The sequence below is a fragment of the Camellia sinensis genome, chromosome 6 (assembly GCF_055761805.1).
Source record: "Camellia sinensis isolate YWXY chromosome 6, ASM5576180v1, whole genome shotgun sequence".
In the NCBI taxonomy this organism is placed as follows: domain Eukaryota; kingdom Viridiplantae; phylum Streptophyta; class Magnoliopsida; order Ericales; family Theaceae; genus Camellia; species Camellia sinensis.
This window is the reverse complement of record NC_138966.1, coordinates 204,076,645-204,096,419: the sequence shown is the minus strand read 5'-3', so window position 1 is coordinate 204,096,419 and position 19,775 is coordinate 204,076,645. Positions and strand designations below refer to the sequence as shown.

The 19,775-nt window shown below is 34.1% G+C and overlaps 2 protein-coding genes across 3 annotated transcripts; one reads left to right on the top strand and one right to left on the bottom strand.

Moving 5' to 3' along the window:
• Positions 1-1,467: 1,467 nt before the first annotated feature.
• LOC114317891 (uncharacterized) lies at positions 1,468-5,256 on the bottom strand. 2 transcript variants are annotated; one of them, XM_082872992.1, is made up of 6 exons: positions 4,958-5,256; positions 3,351-3,732; positions 2,949-3,145; positions 2,713-2,854; positions 2,438-2,597; positions 1,468-1,918 (listed from the first exon to the last, which is right to left on the bottom strand). In XM_082872992.1, the coding sequence occupies exons 1-6, from the start codon at positions 5,029-5,031 to the stop codon at positions 1,893-1,895; spliced, it is 981 nt and encodes a 326-aa protein (XP_082729118.1). In that variant the 5' UTR covers positions 5,032-5,256; the 3' UTR covers positions 1,468-1,892. The 2 variants fall into 2 exon arrangements, with proteins under 2 accessions (XP_082729118.1, XP_082729117.1); XM_082872991.1 differs by lacking the exon at positions 1,468-1,918 and having other exon boundaries at positions 2,275-2,597; positions 4,958-5,255.
• Positions 5,257-8,906: 3,650 nt separating this feature from the next.
• Positions 8,907-17,222, top strand: LOC114317892 (DEAD-box ATP-dependent RNA helicase 40). Its single transcript, XM_028264682.2, has 8 exons — positions 8,907-9,242; positions 10,006-11,214; positions 11,499-11,729; positions 13,014-13,082; positions 13,650-13,919; positions 14,027-14,377; positions 15,274-15,551; positions 15,731-17,222. Exons 2-8 carry the CDS (start codon positions 10,018-10,020, stop codon positions 16,821-16,823), a joined length of 3,489 nt encoding a protein of 1,162 aa, XP_028120483.2. The 5' UTR covers positions 8,907-9,242; positions 10,006-10,017; the 3' UTR covers positions 16,824-17,222.
• Positions 17,223-19,775: the final 2,553 nt, after the last annotated feature.

The following is a 19,775-nucleotide window of genomic DNA, read 5'->3' as shown; positions in this document are numbered from 1 at the left end:
ATATATTTAGTGTCATATATCAATCCGCATGAAAAGTGCAACTTAAAAACATCTCAAAATGATAAACATACAGACCCAGGAAAAAAAATAAAAAATAAAAAACGCTAATGGAGTTTTGGGAAGTTGAGTGGGAGAAGTTTCTAATTGAAATGTTAAAAGGTTATTTGCGAATGAAGTTTTGGAAAAAAAGTAAAAAATTTCTTGAAAAGATTATTTGAAATGAAATAAATAGCATTATTGTTAACAAAACACACCTGCGTCCATCTTATTCTTTGATAATATAAAAAGAAAATTGGTGTAATTATATTAAAATTGTACGACTTTATGTTTTTTAACCAAACTTCAAGAAAAGCCCTGTGTAATTTACCCAAATAGTTAACTAACACAAATTGCTGAATTCATTCAATTTTAAGCATTTAATAGAATCAAAATGTGCTTATCAGGCGTAGTGCAATTGAACTCATATCTTTAGGACCATTTTTTACTAGAATATACCACACAGCTAACGCCTCATAGAAAACATTCCGAAGAAAAAAATAACTCGCACTTCAAATCCAACAGTATATTCTAGTAAGAACAATGAAATGAAATGAATAAAAAAATTACGAGAGAAGGTGACAAGTTGACTCCACAGGGGGGAACATTCTGAAGAAATAAGAGAATTGCACTCTAAATTTAAACAAGAATGTAAAGGTCTGTATCATATGCCAGTAGGAACAATGAATTGAAGAAAAAATGGCAAGAGAGGGTGATCATTTGACACCTCACGGGGGGACATTATGAAGCAAGAAGGACTTGCGCTCAAAATTCAATGAGAATGCACTCTAAATTAAACGAGAATGCAAAGGTCTATAGTATATTCAGGTAAAGAGCAATGAAAAGAAAAAAGGGCGGGAGAGGGTCACCAGCTGACGCTTAACAGGGAAAACATTCAAAAGGAAAAAGGACTCGCACTTTACATTCAACAAGAATGCATAGGTCTGTAGTATATTCTGATACGAGCAATGAAATGAATAAAAAATAGCTTGAGACGTTGACAAGCTGATGCCCCATGGGGGAACATTTTAAAGGAAAAAGGGAATACAAAAGACATCATGCCTCTGTTAACCGGTGAAACTGCATCTGCAGTTGCCTCACAATGTTATCAATCATTAAGGTGGGGTGGGCATTCAACAAGAAGGGGGAGGTCGTTTTATGCAAAAGGCACAATAACAATATTCCAATCAGGCCAATTGCAGAAATTTCCAATAGGTATGCAATTGCAGAAACCTCATATTTCTCAATTCCTTAGCAATGAAATTAATCATTGTAATCAAACTAGTTTAACTATCATTACAAGAACAAAATTTGCAATATCACTTTCTGCCACCAAGAGGGCCTGAATAACGTGTCCCAAACATTTTTTTTCCTTTTTTCTTTTTATGGGTTATTTAAGGAGACTCAAACTTTGAGGCTAAAATGCAATGATGAGCAAAGAAAAGACAATATGCTAAATAGATTTCATGTAACTAATCCAAAATTGTTAGACAAGGTTACGTTGAAATAAGCTCAAGAATTACTCTTACAAAATCCCATGCTTCCTTGACCGTGACAAATGGGGTGATGAAAATTTCACTAGATGAAAGAGCACCTTCTCATCAAAATAACAGAGAAGGAACCATTGGGCTTCATAAACGAAGGATGAAAACAACAAAGAAATTAAATCAAAAGCCAAAATCACCTCTTTGAAGAACAATCCCTACAGGATGCCAGTGCAACTGCAACCTCCATATCACATCTCTAGAGCTCTCTAGAACCCCGCAAAAAAAATGAAATTTCACCTATATCTACTTGCTCATAAAACACAAACTCACCAAAAGACAGCTACTTTGCACCTCCTTTGGTTATGATTGTCATGATTGCTTTATGGATAATCTCTCTGAAATCAAGGGAGCAAAAAATAGGAATAATTAAATAAATAGAAGGCAAGAATGATGAGCAGACAACTTGTGACAACCAATATATCAGGACAATTTGCACACAAACTTGATGAAATCGATAATTCTTCTAATTGAGGGACAAACATTGAAACCATCTATTTATGTAAGCATCATTGGGCAAGGATTTTTTCTTTTTCTGGATCTTGTACAGGCAAAATTTGAAATCTTGTTTTGGTATGAAGGAAAAACTACGCAAATTTTAAGAGAGAAAATTCAAGTGAATATTAGGGATTTTTATTTTTCCATTTTACCCCCAAAAATTAAATATTTGTTGAGGGTTGAAACTAGATGGAAATGTAAAACAATAAAATTTTCAAAATTACTATAAATTAAAACAAGTTTAAAAATTGTTAAAAACATGGACCCATAATTACACTAGGCAAGACCAATTAATGTGTTAGAGCATTTTAGCCTCGAGATCTGCCCATTTGTAAAGGAGACGAAGAAAGCTAACATACTTATCAATTCATAGGTAACTATCATTGTAGTTCCGTAGAGTGACATATTTAAGAATCTAGGTCCAAACCCTCTGTAGAAGCCCCGCCATCCATCTTCTTTAAGGAGTGCTTTTGTAGTCTTAATTACCGACGGTCTTCCAACACCATAGTCATCCATGACCTTCAATTAATGAAAAAAGCCACATACAAAAAAAAAATTCTTCGAGTTAATAAACACGACATATTCAACAAAAACCCAAGTAATGCACAAAAGGATGAGCCACATGTTATGGCACCTGAAGCCGTGTCTTCACAGTATCTAGCGGAGTAGTAATAACCGAGGAACAAGCACCAGCTAGCATTCCTGCTGTAGCCTGCACTGTCACCATCTCCACATGAGATGGTTTTTTTTCCATGTTGTCCCTATAACCAGAGCTCCTACAGAAGTGGGGAAAAAAAAGTCAATTTTCATTCACATATTACAAGTTTGAAAAATTATGAGTACGTTCGTCACCATGACATGCAAATATACCTCCAAATGATGTGCTGGGCAGCACCATAGGCACCCCACCAAAGTGCAGATGCTGGAGATTGGGTCACAGCTGTCAACCCAAATCCTCGATACATGCCACGAAATCCTTCAGCCTTTATCAGTTTTCGTACAACATCAAACGGCCTGTTGCAAAAAGTAGTCCCTGGAAGCCCTTGTACCATAAGTCTCTGGCAAGTCTGAGAATATAGCTCTTATGAGGACATTAAGAAATGTTCATCATCCTACAAAGAATTCTAAAGAGAAGACCTTATGATGGCTAAAAAAAACAATGGCATCATTAATGATGATAGATTAAAACAAATTATTATTTGAAAAAAGGGACAAATATCTTAGCATCACAAAACGTGCACTAAGAAGATTGGAAATAACAAATTTACCTACCACCTCCAGAGGCACAAAGTATACGCAGGAAACTAAATTCGATGACATGCCTGCCACTCCATTTGCAATGCCAACTCGTGTTGCTTCAGCTATATTCATACCTTCAGTGTATTTAAGCATCATGTCTTTGGACACTTCTAGTGAAGTCAAAGCTAGGACTCGGCCTGGCAATGATCCAACAGCAGAAGTGCCAAAACCTCTGAAAATACCACGGATACCATCATGTTTCAATATTTGTCTGAATACAGATATCCCACTCATGTGTGAGAGTCCAGAACTAGCTACTTGCATTCTGGTCTTTACAACAGCTGTCGGATGCAGTAAGGCTGATTGAGCAGTGAAGAGAATGGCTCCAATTATATGAAACCTAGTCTTATCCAACCTAAAAATGGTCCAAAAGGGTTAGCTCCAGTTGCTGTTTCAAGTGCAACAATATCAATTGCAAATATCACAAATAATCCATTTTTCCTCTGGATGATCATACTTATGGAAGGAAACAAAAGCAATGCTAATTTCACTTCTAGTTTAAAACAACTTGGGATGTCCCACTTTAGCAGTGAAAGTTCCATGATCAAAACTGCAAAGGTCATACTAATTGCCACTCAAGAAATGCCCAGAAATATGGCTCCAAAGTAAAATGGAACATAACATAACTGCCAACTCCATTATATTAGGTGACAAATATATATATATATATATATATATTTGTGTTTTCTCACTATCATGTCTAAATGAATAAGAAAGCAAATCATGTGAAATAGGGATATGGGTAAGAATTTATTTTTCCCTTTGTATTTTGATGTACAATCTTAGTAGATTATAAAAAAATCAAAATAATACAGCCAATCAGTTTGGTTGGTTTCTCAACAAATCTCCATTTTTTTGTAAGAAGTGAAAATGGCATAATAACAGAGTTCTCTTCCTCTCCATTTTTTATCCTTTCTCATCATTTCTTACCTAACTAGTAAAACCAAATATGACAAAAAAAGTTATCTATGTAATCATTTCTTATCATTTCCCATCAAATCACTGAATCCAAACGGGTTGTTGTTGGGACTTAAAAAAAGTTTTCTAACTTTTTGGTTTTTCCGAACTATCCATAGGTCTTCATCATCCAAACTTTATATCAAAAACCCATTGACATTGAATAAATTAATATGTTTCTCAACTATCCATTGGGTAACATCATGTTGCTGCATACTTCTGTGCATATGCCCCACAGAGCACACACCCCATAATAACTCACACACACACACACACACACACACACACATGTAAATGATATCTGTACTAGGACTGGGAAGATTCTACAATAAACAACCTCGAAAACATGTATGCAACTTATCACATTTTGTGACGCTGATATCACTTTGTCTCATAATTAAACCATTTTAGTTATAACCAAAAAAACCACACAATGGGTCATAACCGATAACTATAACCCATTTAAGGCATAACTAAAAACTATTGGATCACAACCAAAAAAGAGATCATGAATAATATGTATCTCACAAATCGATCATGGATATTCATTGATTAAACAATCATACACACGCAGACATATATACATATATATATATATAAGAGAGAGAGGGGGGGGGGGAGACCTGTCCCAATTGACATCGGTGTCGGCAAGGGCCGCCAACGCTGGGGCAGTTGCGGCTTCGGTTTCGATGGCCATTGCTAGGTTCGAGAGCCAGCTTCCACCACTCCAATACCTGTCCACTGATTTTGGGGTTTCCTTTTAGGTGCTTTTGCTATGTTTTGGAGAGAGAGAGAGAGAGAGAGAGAGAGAGATTATTGGAAGAAGAAGAAGAAGAAGAAGAAGAAACGAGAAAATTCGAGAGTTCTGGTATTTGAAGGAGCAGTGAGGGACTCTTCAGCAATTTAAAACAACGGAGGCCCACCGAACGGGATTTCCTACATCTTTATTTTCTTTTCTCTATTATGCCCTGTTTGCCGTCTTGACTTTTTTTTTTTTTTTTTTTTTTTAACGATTTAAATTTTTTTTAATAGAGTAAAATTAAAATTTTAATGAGTTTGGAATGAAATGTCCTCTTTTTTTTTGTTGGATTTTTTGTTTGGAATTAAATTTTTTTTTTTGGATTTTTCAAGAAATGAAATGTTTTCTTTTTTTTTATTATATTATATTAAAGTTTAATATTTTGATAATAATCATATGCGTTAGACTTTTTAATAAATTTTTTTTTAATGTTTGTTCTTAATGCATTAAAGTGTTATTATGAGAGCTCATAATTATATGTGTTGGGACTTTTTAAGGAATTCATATGTGTTGGATTTCAAAGAATTTTTTCATGCTTGTACTTAATGCGTTAAAGTATTATTATGAGGGTAAGACTTGGGGGTTGGGAGAACTTAATAAATGCTAAGTTTTTTTTTTTTTTAAATCAAAAAATTAGGAAACTTAGATTGGGAGATTGGAGCTCCCACAAGGCTTAGGGTTAAAAACCCCATTTTGTTTAATATATAGTACTAGAATATCACCCGTGCTATGCACGGGATAGTTATAGATATTTATATTTATTTTAATTTATTTTTAATATATAAATTATGTTTTTTAAGATTTTTTTATAAAAATAATTTAACAATCTTATCACTAATCATAGTATATAGGAGAAATTAAAAAGGCTACTGCAGTAACTATGCACGAGCTGTATCTATAATTATTTGTATGAGGATATTTTAAATGCTAATCAGGGATTTTGACCAAATCAATAAATGCAGACATATGGATTGGAAAAAGTTAATAATACTGATCAGGAGATTTTGATCAAATCAATAAATACTGAGGGTTTTTTTTTAAATCAAAAATTTAGAAAATTAAGATTGAGAGATTGGAGCTCCCACAAGGCTCAGGGTTTAGAAACCCTCTTTTTTTTAATATATTTACAATTATCTATATATGTGAATTGCGATTTTTAAATGTCTTTTTTTAAAAAAAAAATTAAATGTCTTCTTTTTTTTTTCTTTTTTATATTATATTAAAGTTTAATATTTTGATAATAATCATATGTGTTAAAATTTTTAGGGAATTAAATGTCTTATTTTTTTTTATTATATTATATTAAAGTTTAATGTTTTAATAATAATAATATGTGTTGGACTTTTCAAGAAATTTTTTTTATACTTGTTCTTAATGCATTAAAAGTGTTATTATGAGGGATAATAATCATATGTGTTGGGACTTTTCAAAGAATTCATGTGTTGGATTTCAAAGAATTTTTTTTATGCTTGTTCTTAATGCATTAAAGTGTTATTATGAGGGTAAGACTTGGGAGTAGAGAGAAATTAATAAATGCTAAGAGTTTTTTTTTTAAAATCAAAAAATCAAGAAACTTAGATTGGGAGATTGGAACTCCCACAAGGCTTCGAGTTAAAAACCCTCATTTTGCTTAATATATAGTATAGATAGTATATCACCCGTGCTATGCACGGGACAATTATAGATAATTATCTTTATTTTAGATTTTTTTAATATATAAATTATGTTTTTTAAGATTTTCTATAAAAATAATTTAACAATCTTATCACTAACCATAGTGTATGAGTGAAGTTGAAAAGGATACGGCAGTAACTATACACAGATTGTATCTATAATTATTTGTATGAGGGAATTTTAAATGCTAAATAGGAGATTTTGACCAAATCAATAAATGCTGAGTTTTTTTTTTAATAAAAAATTTAGAAAATTCATATTGGGATATTGAAGCTCCCACAGGTCTTGGGGTTAAAAATCCCGTTTTGGTTAATATATAGTATAGATATAGATAGATATGTTGAACTTTTCAAGAATTTTTTTTTATGTTTGTTCTTAATGCATTAAAGTGTTATTATGAGGGATATTAATCATATGTGTTGGGACTTTTCAAGAAATTTGTATGTGTTGGATTTCAAATAATTTTTTTTATGCTTGTTCTTAATGCATTAAAGTGTTATTATGAGGGTAAGACTTAGGAATTGAAAGAAGTTAATAAATGCTAAGATTTTTTTTTTTAAATCAAAAAATCAAGAAATTTAGATTGGGTGATTGGAGTTCTCACAAGGCTTAGGGTTAAAAATCGTATTTTGCTTAATATATTTATTTTTGTGTGGTTTCTATTTGGATATTTTTTTTCCAATTTATTTAAGATGGAGTTGTGGGTATCTTTTTTTTTTTTAAATTTAATTTATCTGTGATTTTCATTTGTTTTTAATTATTATTATTTAGATAAGTTATGATGTGAGTTAGATATGTGATAGAAACGTGAGTTTTATTGATTTAAAGTTTATTAATAAACTTTAAAGATTGTTTTTTTAGTTTTTTAGTTTTTTTTGTTATGTTATAATATAATATATAAAATATAGGTAGATATCTACAACTTTAACAAAAAATATTATCTGATTTTTTGGGGAAGAGAAAAGGAATGCAAGTTTTAATATTTTTTTTGAAAATTTGTGAGAGAGATTAGTTGGGAGAGATTTGAAATATTTTTGTTATTAAATAAATAAATCAGTCAATAGTTTTTTTTAATTTATTTTGTAAATTAAAAATCAATAATTTTGAAAAATTGATTAATTTGTCTCATTAAGTGATTTAAAATTTTGATAGATTTACATAAAAAAAATACATAATTATATTATTAAATCATAATTTAAATTTAGATGTTATATCTTTTTGAGATCTATAGCTAAATTCTTATCTTTTATTTTTATTTTTATTTTTGTGTGTAAATATAGTGTATGTAAGAAATTAAAAAGGGTGTTGCAATAATTATGAGAGAGTCAAAAGGGATTGTGGGTTAGGAGAAATCAATAAATGTTGAGGTTTTTTTTTTTTAAATCAAAAAATTAAAAAATTAAGATTAAAAGATTTGAGCTCCCACATGCCTTAGGGTTAAAAATTTTATTTTACTTAATATATAGTATAAATAGATCCTCTCATATACAGTTCCAACTATACTTGTTACAAAAATTGGCCTATGTGCATAAGGTGGGTCTTTCATCGTGATTTAATCAGCTCCGTGCCAATATTTACTAAAGTATTTGTATGTATGTTAGTTTCATGATTGTTAACAATATACAATTAAAATATTTTAAAATGTGTATGAAAAATATATATATTTTACTTTTCTTATGATATATATAGTCCAAATCTCTTCTTTCATTTTGGTTACTTTCTAAATCTTTTCCGAGTATATATCCAGTTTTGCCGAAGGAACTCTTTGCACATCCATCCACATTTAGCTTTAATTTCCCCGGAAGAGTATGAATCCCATGAGTTAGTATAGGGTTATCTTATTTGATTAAATTACATAAAAGAAGACAAAAAAAAAAAAAAAAATTAATATTATGTTATATTACAAAGTTAATCGTATTAGTCTTTTTGATTTTTTCATATTTAAAAAGACATTTTTGGATATTATATTAAAATGATATTTAATTAATTTTGTCCCATAAATTTTATGCTTTTGAAAGATTCAAAATATGAATTATGTGACAAAAACAATTTCCCACAAATTTTTTTTATTTTTATGTTTTTGTTTTTGTTTTATTAATGACCGGAACATTTGCAAATCACCCAATCCAAACAAAGGGTCTGTTACGAATAAGTAGTACGACAGGCATCGTAGGCAAAAATATCACGCGGGGGTCCATTTAGCCGAAGCCTGGACTCTTGTTCCATGCTATAATAATATTCTTTCCTCCTACCTGATTCTTGAACCCTAGACGGAGTCGAGCGTTCCCTGTGAATTCATCATCTAGCAAATTAGAAATCCATTCGATTGCTCTCTGCTTCAAACTTCAGAGGGACACACGAGTCCTATTGTTGCAGGTTTCACAATTTTCTGCAAATCGTGTCCCCAAATTTGGAAGCTCGATTTCTTCAACCAAGTAAGCGATTTTCGTATTTGCTTTGCTTTGCTTCTACAGATGTTTTTGTTTTTGTTTTTAAATTGTAAAACCTAGAAGCGAAATGTGTGAAAAAACTCAGGATTAGATAGCCCCAACAAAGAAAAATTCAAATATTTTTTTTGTTTTTTTTGCCAAGTTATAAGTCACTGTATCTATATTTGTAAAGCTACAAATGAAATGTGTGAAAAGTTCATAGATTTTCTCTACTTAATAAAGATAACCCCAACAAAGAAAAAAGACAATAAAAAACTAATCCTTCACTTGGGATTAGTAGTGTATGCTTGTTTTCTTCTAGGGGTTATTGTGATGCAGCTGATGCTGTCTCACTTTTTATTATCAAAATGTTAGAATAAAAAAAAAAACGTAGATATTTTGATTTTGATTATTACTATTATATGGGTGCTTGAAAACAAATACCTGCAACAAACAAAGATTAATTCCGCAATGAAACTGAATTTCTTAGTATTTTCTCAGGTTGTTGAGGTATAGCCAACAATTTATTTTCTTGCACACCCATCCCAAACCCAGAACTAGTTGGGGTTGAATGAACTGATTCTATAATACTGAGTTCGTTTGTTATTCTTCTACAAGTATATGACATAGTTATATGTGTTATTCTGGAAAATTGCATTAAACCATTTGCAATGTTATTGTTGTTGTTGTTTTTAAATTTTTATAATAATATTCGCAATGTTGTAATTGTTATTGTTATTTACTATGTTTGAGATTTACCTGGCCTTAGGAAACAATAAGCATGGCAACTGCAGAGCCAGCACCTGCATCCCTTGGTCCTCGTTATGCGCCTGAGGATCCTACTCTGCCAAAACCCTGGCAGGGATTAATTGATGGAAGCACTGGGCTTTTGTACTACTGGAATCCTGAAACAAACATCACTCAGTATGAAAAGCCATCCTCTTTGCCTCCTCCATTGCCGCCAGGGTTGCCTAGCTCGGTATCTACACCCAAGCTGGCTCCCATACCAAGTGCTCGAATGATGCAATCGAATGGTGTGGGCCAGCCGGGGCAACAAATGACACAGACGCCACAACAGCAAGGGCAACAAACAGACTCGTCACAACATCCCCATCTAATGCCACAAATTGCTCAACAACATAGTTCACACTTAGCACAAGCCGGACAACAACAGGGATCACAATTGGCTCAGGCCATGCAACAGCAGGGACATTTAACACCACAACAACTTGGGCAACAAACAATACAGCAACCAAATCAGCAAGTTTTATTGCAGTCAGGACAGCAAATGCCTCAGCAGTCAGCACAGCAAATGCCACAACAGTCAATGCTGCAAATGCAACAGCAGTCAATGCAGCAAATACAAATGCCAATGTATCAAGGCTCACAAACGGGGCAATCACAGGGGCATCAATTTACACATCAACAGATGCAGTACATGGCATATCAGCAGAGCAACCTTCCGCAGGGCCAACAAAATTCGCTGCAACAGATGCAGCGTACTGTGCAGGGGCATCTATTACCCCGTCAACAGGAGCAGAAAGCAGGATTCCAGCACAGAGAAGATGTTGATTCTCAACAAGGAAAGCAAATTGGGTTCTCCCCTCCACAGATTCAACAATCTGGTGGGCCATCTGTTCAAAATGTTCCAGTGGGAACTAATTCCATTCAGATGCAACAAATGGGTGTGCAAACTGGTCAAGCACAACCATTTGGTAGCTCCTCTCTCAATATGCAACAACATGGCTCTCTGGTTCCATTGCTGCAACATGGTCCCAGGTTTCAAAGTCAGTTGGACTCAACAATAATGCATAGCCAACAACCCAGTGCAGTCCCTGTCAATTTAAAGATGGGTTTTGAAGAAAATGCATCTAGAAGAGCTGGGATTGAGTATTACCTCAATGCTAGCAATGACGGGACTGCTATGGTTCCCCAGCAGCCAAAGCTTGTTGTATTACCCATGGCGAGAAATCAACAGGCATGTTCTAATTATGTTCATTGATGACAATACTGTCTTCAATTTTTTATAAAAAAATTATATATTTTTTAAAATTACTTGGCCAACTATTGTTTAGTTACGATTTTGCAATTTCAAGAATTTATTATATCCTTTCTGTGTAGATACCAAGAAGGCATGAATAATAGTGGGTTGCCTCCTTTAATAACATGCTTATGTATGCCCTATATATCTTCCTCCTCGTACCATTACCATTGTTTTGTGATAATGGATGCTTAGCTGATGTTGTTGATACTTTCTATTAGGAGATGAGGGTGGGTGGTGCTACACTTCCTAATGTCCCACCTGGTATTGCTGGTGGACTAAACTCTGTAGCAGGGCCTGCCTTGCATAACATTTATGGTCATGCAGCCAGTGGGCCAGGCTTTCCAAACAATGCTATGATGAGGCAGCCTCCAATGATTATGGAATCTGCAGACGCTATTGATCTCTCGCCAGTTGATGTATATTGTCAGAAGCATGAAGTCACAGCAACGGTCTGTATTTTAATGTCTTGAGCCCTCTAAGAATATGTATGCTAATGTTATAATGAGCTTGTCATAGTCGTATAGTTTCCTTTGCTTTGCTTTGCTTTGCTTTTATAAATAGGAGATTGTGAATGCATATTAATGAGATAGCTTTAGTGAATTGACAAATAAATCATAGCAGGTTAAAACGGAACTTAGTATTATAGAATATACATAGTAGGAAAATACGAGGAAAATTAAAGTTAATGCTTTGTTGTTTATTAGGCAACATAGAAAGGGAAACAAAAATATTGAAAATTTTAAGAATCATGAGTCTTTTGTGTGCATCGTTGTAGAAGAAGTCTCTCTAAGGGGAAACTCATCAATTGTTAGTAACCCATGATTGGTCATGCATTTTTTTTTACCCCTGGTTGACTATCATGATTTCCATGTATCTTGTGCTTCCCTTTTTACACAGTTGTACTTTTATTTAATTTTTATAACAGTTATGGCAAAAAATATGTTGCTAACATTGCATGTTTACCCAAACTAGGCAAAATAAATAAATAAACCTTTAAGCAACAACGATTAATTACTATTGCCATAAAACAAGCTTGTATTTTATCGTTGTTAACTTTTCTTTATACCGAGAAATAATTTGATCGAACAGAGTTGACTGTTAGAACTACTGATCTTGGAACCAGAAATACATAGGCTTTCTTTGATTCGAAAAATCACAGAATCCAGATTTGATTAAGTGGCCAATCTTGATGTTCTTAGTTTTTATTTTGATAACCCTTATCAGAGAATGTAATTTTTATGCTTATTAGGATCATAAAATTTTGATATTTGAATTTTATTTGCACATCATACTTATAGAGTTCATATTATTATCAACTTTAACTCTGTTCTACCAGTACTCCACTACCGGGGTTTCATGTGCAGGGGTGCATCTCTGGCAAGTAGTTCTGTAACTTCTCTGTGCATCAGACAGAAATCCCTTTCTTTCAACAAATTATGTGCATACACGAGTAAATTTTATGTTGAAATGGAAAGTTGAAACATCTTGATTGGAGCTCTCATTATGATATTTGAACTTCATAGTGGTGATATCTTTTGACTATTGTCATTTTTTATTTATCTTTTTGTTTAACGCCTATGGTGGATCTGTAGGTTTTTTTCCCTTGCCAAAGGCTTGGTCATCTTAATTGCACTAATCTTGTTCAATAGTCTTTTTTTATCTATATTAGACAGTGCAAGCTGTTTAATCATCTGAAGATTGTTTGAATTTGATTTTTGAATTGAACTGCATAGGGTGGTGATGTTCCAGCTCCTCTCATGACGTTTGAAGCCACTGGCTTTCCTCCAGAGATACTTAAAGAGGTAAATTCTTTGTCCCGCCAGGACTGCCTGTTGTTGCTTTTAGTTTTGTTATAGATGATAATTTATTAAATCCATTCAATTTTTATTTGTGTAGTTTTTTTTCTCCCTTTTCTTTATTCCTTAAGCTTATAAAATTCTTACTTGCCGCAGGTGCGATATTTGCTCCAGAAGAGGAGCATATGTCGTACGCTGCCCTGCTATCCGCATTCTTACGTGACAACTATTCTGACTTTTGGAGGCTGCAAAATGGATAGTTGGAGCCTGCCTTTGGCATCTTCCAGAAGGGTGGTTCGCCCTTGATCCAAATCACACTTCTGTGACTGGGATTTCTAGCGTAGTGGCTCCGCATCTTATGTCTTATTTGCTCCCTTTTGTTGCCTCAAGTTGCTTCAGTAAGCAACCACATACCCATGAGTTTTCTTTGTGCAATCTTTTTTCCCCCCTTAAGATGCATTACTCTGGATTACCATATGTAATTCTTTATATTGGATTCTTAATTATGAATCGTGATTTCCATCTGATTTGCTTTTTATTCTCAGGGTCAATCTTATACATTTCCTTTTTCAGTTGCATTTTGCAGGTTTCTCGTCTCCCACACCCATTCAGGCGCAAACATGGCCAATTGCACTACGAAATAGGGACATAGTGGCTATTGCCAAAACCGGATCTGGAAAAACATTGGGCTATCTGATCCCGGCCTTCATTCTTCTTAGGCGACGCCGTAATAATCCTCAGAATGGCCCAACGGTTTTGGTCTTAGCTCCAACCCGAGAGCTTGCCACACAAATACAAGATGAGGTCCTCAAGTTCGGTCGATCTTCAAGGGTCTCTTGCACAGTCAGTCCGCAAATCTATATTTCCTCTTAATCATGTTGATGAATTCATTTTGTTTACTTGTTTGTACAGAATTATGATTTTATCATATGGGCTAATTATTGTATCAGTGCTTGTATGGTGGAGCTCCTAAGGGTCTACAATTAAAAGAATTGGATCGAGGGGCGGATATTGTCGTGGCAACTCCTGGTCGGCTCAATGACATCCTTGAAATGAAGAAAATTGATTTTGGGCAAGTTTCCCTTCTTGTGCTTGACGAAGCTGATCGGATGCTTGACATGGGTTTTGAACCCCAAATACGTAAGATTGTGAATGAGATTCCTCCCCGACGGCAAACTCTTATGTATACAGCGACCTGGCCCAAGGAAGTGAGAAAAATAGCAAGTGATCTTCTTGTTAATCCTGTTCAGGTGAACATAGGCAGTGTCGATGAGCTTGCTGCAAATAAATCTATTACTCAGGTAGAAGTCATATTCGTGGCCTTTTAAATGAAGCAACATATTTTTTGACTTATCATGCAAAGATTAAAGTTATTTTGAATTGGATCAAAATTAATGGTGTATTTCTCATTCTCTCAACATTTCTTTTCCTTGTATTTCTGTTAGTCTAATAACTAGAACTTGATAATGGATTGATCGAGCAAAATCTATTTGATGCAAGCTGTAATAACTCAATTCTTATTGTCAGCTGTTCTGATGATGGCCAGGAATTTCTATAGAATGACACCCAATTAATATCCAATAATGGGTGTTTGGGAGGGTTAGATTTTGTGACCTTTATTTAATTGGGATAAGGTTCTAATTATGATGGGTTTGTGATTGTAAGTGTTAAGCTTTTTGGAATTTTTTTTATATGTGATGAAGTTTTGTGTATGCAAAGTTGCCATAATAGTTGACTACTGGTTTCTGTTAGACACGAGATTCATATACTTGCAAATCATTGTATATTATATCACCTTGTAGTTACCGTAATGAGGGAAAGAATTATATACAGTTGGAAATATATGGCATTGTGCTTAAAGTTTTATGTTAATATGTATCCTTGGATTGAAATTAGAAGATTAGTATTGGGGGTGATTGTTGCTATCAATGGAATCTTGATTCTTTGTGTGCTGGGGGATTTCTTCAGGGGGAGGTGAAAAGCTCCATGATGCATCGAAGTTGTTTCCTTTATTTTTTGATACCTAGATGTTATGTTGTTGCGACTGAACAGTAAAATGTTCCTCATTGTGCAGCTCATATGTTAACTTTCTGTTTCAATTTGAACTTTTGTTAATATGTTCTTTCCCTTCTCTCTCCTGCCTTTTAAATATTCTGCTCCTTCATGAGATGTGAATTTGTTATGATCATCCCTGCAGTATGTTGAAGTAGTCCCTCAAATGGAGAAGCAGAGGCGCTTGGAGCAGATTCTTAGGGCCCAAGAACAGGGTTCTAAGGTCATTATATTCTGTTCAACGAAAAAGTTGTGTGACCAGCTTGCACGTAGTATTGGACGTAATTTTGGGGCCGCTGTAATTCATGGAGACAAGTCTCAAGGCGAGAGAGATTGGGTGCTGAATCAATTCCGGTCTGGAAAGTCCCCGATTTTAGTTGCCACTGATGTTGCTGCAAGGGGCCTTGACATAAAAGATATAAGGTCTGATCTCCCCCTTTTTCTTAATTTTCGTAAATAACAGGATTCATATTTTAGAGACAAACCTCAGTTTTTATTTGTGGAAATAATGAATGAGACTTGATGTCTCTTCTTGGAGGATTCTGTGTCATTTGTTGCAAGTTATTTGCCACTTTAAATTGTTGTTGATTGTTGCATTGTAGGGTTGTGATCAATTATGATTTTCCAAATGGGGTTGAGGATTATGTCCACCGAATTGGAAGAACTGGGAGAGCTGGGGCCACTGGAGTGGCGTACACCTTTTTCTCTGACCAGGACTGGAAGTATGCAGGTGATCTGGTAAAAGTTCTGGAGGGGGCTGACCAGCTGGTGCCTCCAGAAGTACGAGAGATGGCTTTGCGTGGTGGGCCCAATTTTGGCAGGGATCGGGGTGGGCCGAACCGTTTTGAAACTGCTGGTGTTCGTTGGGATTCTGGCGGCCATGGTGGCATGAGGGATGGTGGTTTTGGAGGCCGTAGTGGAATGAGGGATGGCAAGTTTGGTGGCCGTGGTGGAATGAGAGACGGCAACTTTGGTGTCCGTGGTGGAATGAGAGATGGCAACTTTGGTGGAATGAGAGAGAATAGTTTTGGTGGCCGTGGTGGAATGAGGGATGGTATTTTTGGCGGCCGCGGTGGAATGAGGGATGGTGGCTTTGGCGGGCGCATTGGAATGAGGGAAGGCAGCTTTGGTGGCCGTGGAGGCATGAGGGATGGCAACTTTGGTGGCCGTGGTGGTGGTCATGTTGGCTGGGATAGGAATGAACGGGCCCCACATGATAGATACAATGTGGATGGGCGTGGACGGGGCTATGGCAGGGGGTCAGGACGGTTTGATAACAGAAGAGATGTTGCACACCGGAGTAGAGGTAGAAGTTATAGCTCAAGTCCTGAAAGGGTTCGAACATGGGGCTATAGTAGAAGCCGCAGCCGTAGCCGAAGTTGGAGTCGAAGCCGAAGCCAAAGCCGGAGTCGGAGCTGGTCTCGCAGCCGTAGCCCCAGCCGTAGTCGTAGTCGTAGTCGCAGTCGCAGTTGCAGTCGCAGTCGTGACAGACGTGAAAGACCTCGTAAGACAAAATTTGATCAGATGGAACCCTCAATGCCGGTATTTGGGCCTCCTGAGGCAAGGATGTCTCCTATGTCTTCGGGCACACAAGCCAATGCAATTTCTGGAGTTGAGCTTCCTGGCCAGTTACCACCGGTTGAGAATGTTGAGCCAGAACATCTAGAGGCTGCGGCTGACACACACACAATTTAGTTGGTGAATTGTAAGGTGTGAGACACAGTTCACATGTATTTTTAAGAGTTTTGGGGTAGAGGTGGTGTCAATTTTTGTGTGTAATCGTTTGCTTAACTCCTTACTTTTCTAAAGACGGGGTTGGGTCGATATAATCCCAGTTTTTGCTGCAAAGTTGAGGTTGGGGCTGTATTGGTGAATTGATTGATTATGTGGACAAGATGAAAACTGGCTTGCTGCACTCGTTGGGGTGATTGTTATTTTAGGATAATTGAGGTTAGCTTTGGAGGTTGAACTTATCTGTGAAACTTCCATGCATTTTATCACTTTTTTTTCCCTTCTTTTTTCCGTTTCTATATCTTCTCTGTATTGTCTTGGCTCTTGGAATTTATTAGTAATGGGAGGATGTTCAATTGTCTATTGATTTGCATTGTTGTTATGCCAATGTTCTGCCCGCCCTCTCGACCCTTTTATGTGATATCACATTTACTTGAAAGTTTCATTATGGACTTGCCATGAGTTTTTGTTTTTGTTTTTGTTTTTGTTTTTGTTTTTTTTTTTTTTTTGAGAATATGGAAAACATTTATATTAAAAACAATGACATACAGAATAAGACTCAAAGGTCATGTTTGATTCACAAGACTAATGAGGTATTAATAATCCTATTAAATTAGTGTGATATTCACTATTCAACTGGATTAACAGGATAAATTATCTATTGGATTAATCATCTCACCTATACCCCATTATTAATAATCTTACAAATTTGTTGGATTAATTATCCATTGGATTAATAATCTTAAACCATAATGTTAAAATAAATATAGGATAATTGGACATACGGATTAATAATCACAATATTATGCTCTAATCTATCTAATCAAACATGCCCAAAGGGTCATACAAATTTCTCATGGAAAACATTTTAAACAGATGGGCTAACAAATTTCTCATTCCCCTCCTCTCTTCTAAATTTATGTTTGAAAATACCAAAAACCTTGTTTGATTATGTATTTGTTTTTTCAGTGTTTCTCATGCTTTTGGAAACAAAATAATGAGAAATTTGTTTTTACATAATTTTCATTTTGGCGCAAAAAGATTTTTTCAAAACTTGTAAACAATTTTTTCGATAATTTTTTTTTTTTTTACAAAAAAATAAACAAAAAATCTAATTTCCAAAGTACGGTACCAAATTTTAGTAATATGCTATTACGTGCAACTTAAAAAAAAAAAAAGAATAAATTACAAATACACTTCTTGAGGTTTGCTTAAAATATAAATTATTCCTTGTAGTTCAAAAAATTACAAATACTCTCTTATTAGAATTTTTTATTTAACCGAATTAACTAAAAAAATAAAATTCATAATTGCTTTCCTATATAATAATAAAATTACTTAAATTATTAATTGAAAGATATTTCTAACATTATTAAAAACTGTTAATTGACTTGGTAATATATTAATAAAATAGGCGATTTGTTATGAAATAAAAAATCTCAGGGGGTGAAATGCAATTTTTAAAATTATAAGAGGCGATTTATATTTTAATTAAACCCCAAGAAATGTGTTTATAATTTATCCAAAAAAAAAAAAAACCATCACAGTTGACCCCCTTCTTAAGGAGTTGGGGTGAAGATGCTTTTCAATTGAAAATAGCCAATCAAAAGGATTATGTCTTATTCACCCCCCCCCCCCCCCCAAAAAAAAAAAAGAAAAAAAAGCCAGTCACAAGGATAAAGATGAACACTGAAAAGGAAAAAGGAAAAATGAAAAAAGAAAAAAGAAATAAAAAATAAAAGCAAATAAAGTTTTGGAAAGTTGAGAGAGAGAAGTTTCTAATTAAAATCTTGAAAGATGTTTTGAAATTAAATATTTTGCATCGTGGTTACGCAAAACACACCTAGTTGGTCTTGTTCTTTGATGGCATTTGAGAAGACTATTCATCCATGTATTTATGTGTAAACTTATATTAATTTAGACTTTATAAATTGATGCATTGTATAAACTCTCATATGCAATGCATACAAGTTTGAAAGCCTGCTTCATGAGTCAGTTTTAAGCTGCTACCATTCAAGTAAGATTATTTGCCTTGCAATTGAGCCAAAGAATTTAAGTTGTCGTTTGACTGAGGTTTTTTTTAATTTATTTTTTTGAATTGAGATTTTTTTAACGAATTAAAAAGTTCATTTTGGTTGATTTTTTTCACTTTTGTAAAAAAAAAATATAATTATAATTTAAATATGATATTTTATTTTATTAATTTATTTTATCTTTTATATTTTTTTTAGTCTCAACTTATTTCGTCAAACAAAATCTAAGCTTAATACACAATCTAAGCTTAATTAAAATTATAAAAAATAATTATTTATTTCTTAATTTCTTATTTATTTTTTCAGAAATAGGAAGAGGAGAACCTGCATTGAAAGGCAACATACGACATCGTTTAGCCAGTATGTCATGCGTGAGGTTACAAACCGACGGCGTCGTTTTTGACCTACATTCTTCTTCTTGATGAATCAATGTGCACTTGAGGCATTCTCGAAACTTCATATTAGATATAAAAAAATAAAAAAATAAAATAAAAAATTACAAATACATTCTTAAAATTTTAATTTATTTAAAATAAAAATTAGTCTCATAGTTTGGAAAATTACAAATATCCTTTATGAGATTTTTTTGTTTAAGAAAATTAATTAAAAAATAAAATTTTTAATTACTCTCCTATATAGTAAAAAATAGGATAAATTATAAATACAATCCTTGAGATTTGCTTAAGCACAGATTACTCCCTGTGATTTAGAAAATTATAAATACATCATTGTTAGTGCTATCAATGGGCACCTAGGAGAGCCCAGCTACGAGGGCCCAACCCACATTCTTGCGATCTAAGCCCAATAACATCAACATTAGACCAGGACCAATAACATTTAGCCAAACAGGAGCCTAGACACGTAAGTAGACAACGATCCTACA

Coding starts and splice junctions, on each gene's coding strand:
- LOC114317891 (XM_082872991.1), bottom strand. CDS start 5,031: ATGGCCATCGAAACCGAAGCCGCAACTGCCCCAGCGTTGGCGGCCCTT. Junction 3,733..4,957: donor ACCGATGTCAATTGGGACAG/GTCTCCCCCCCC, acceptor GACCATTTTTAG/GTTGGATAAGACTAGGTTTC. Junction 2,598..2,712: donor CTGTGAAGACACGGCTTCAG/GTGCCATAACAT, acceptor CATTAATTGAAG/GTCATGGATGACTATGGTGT.
- LOC114317892 (XM_028264682.2), top strand. CDS start 10,018: ATGGCAACTGCAGAGCCAGCACCTGCATCCCTTGGTCCTCGTTATGCG. Junction 11,215..11,498: donor CCATGGCGAGAAATCAACAG/GCATGTTCTAAT, acceptor ACTTTCTATTAG/GAGATGAGGGTGGGTGGTGC. Junction 11,730..13,013: donor AGCATGAAGTCACAGCAACG/GTCTGTATTTTA, acceptor TGAACTGCATAG/GGTGGTGATGTTCCAGCTCC.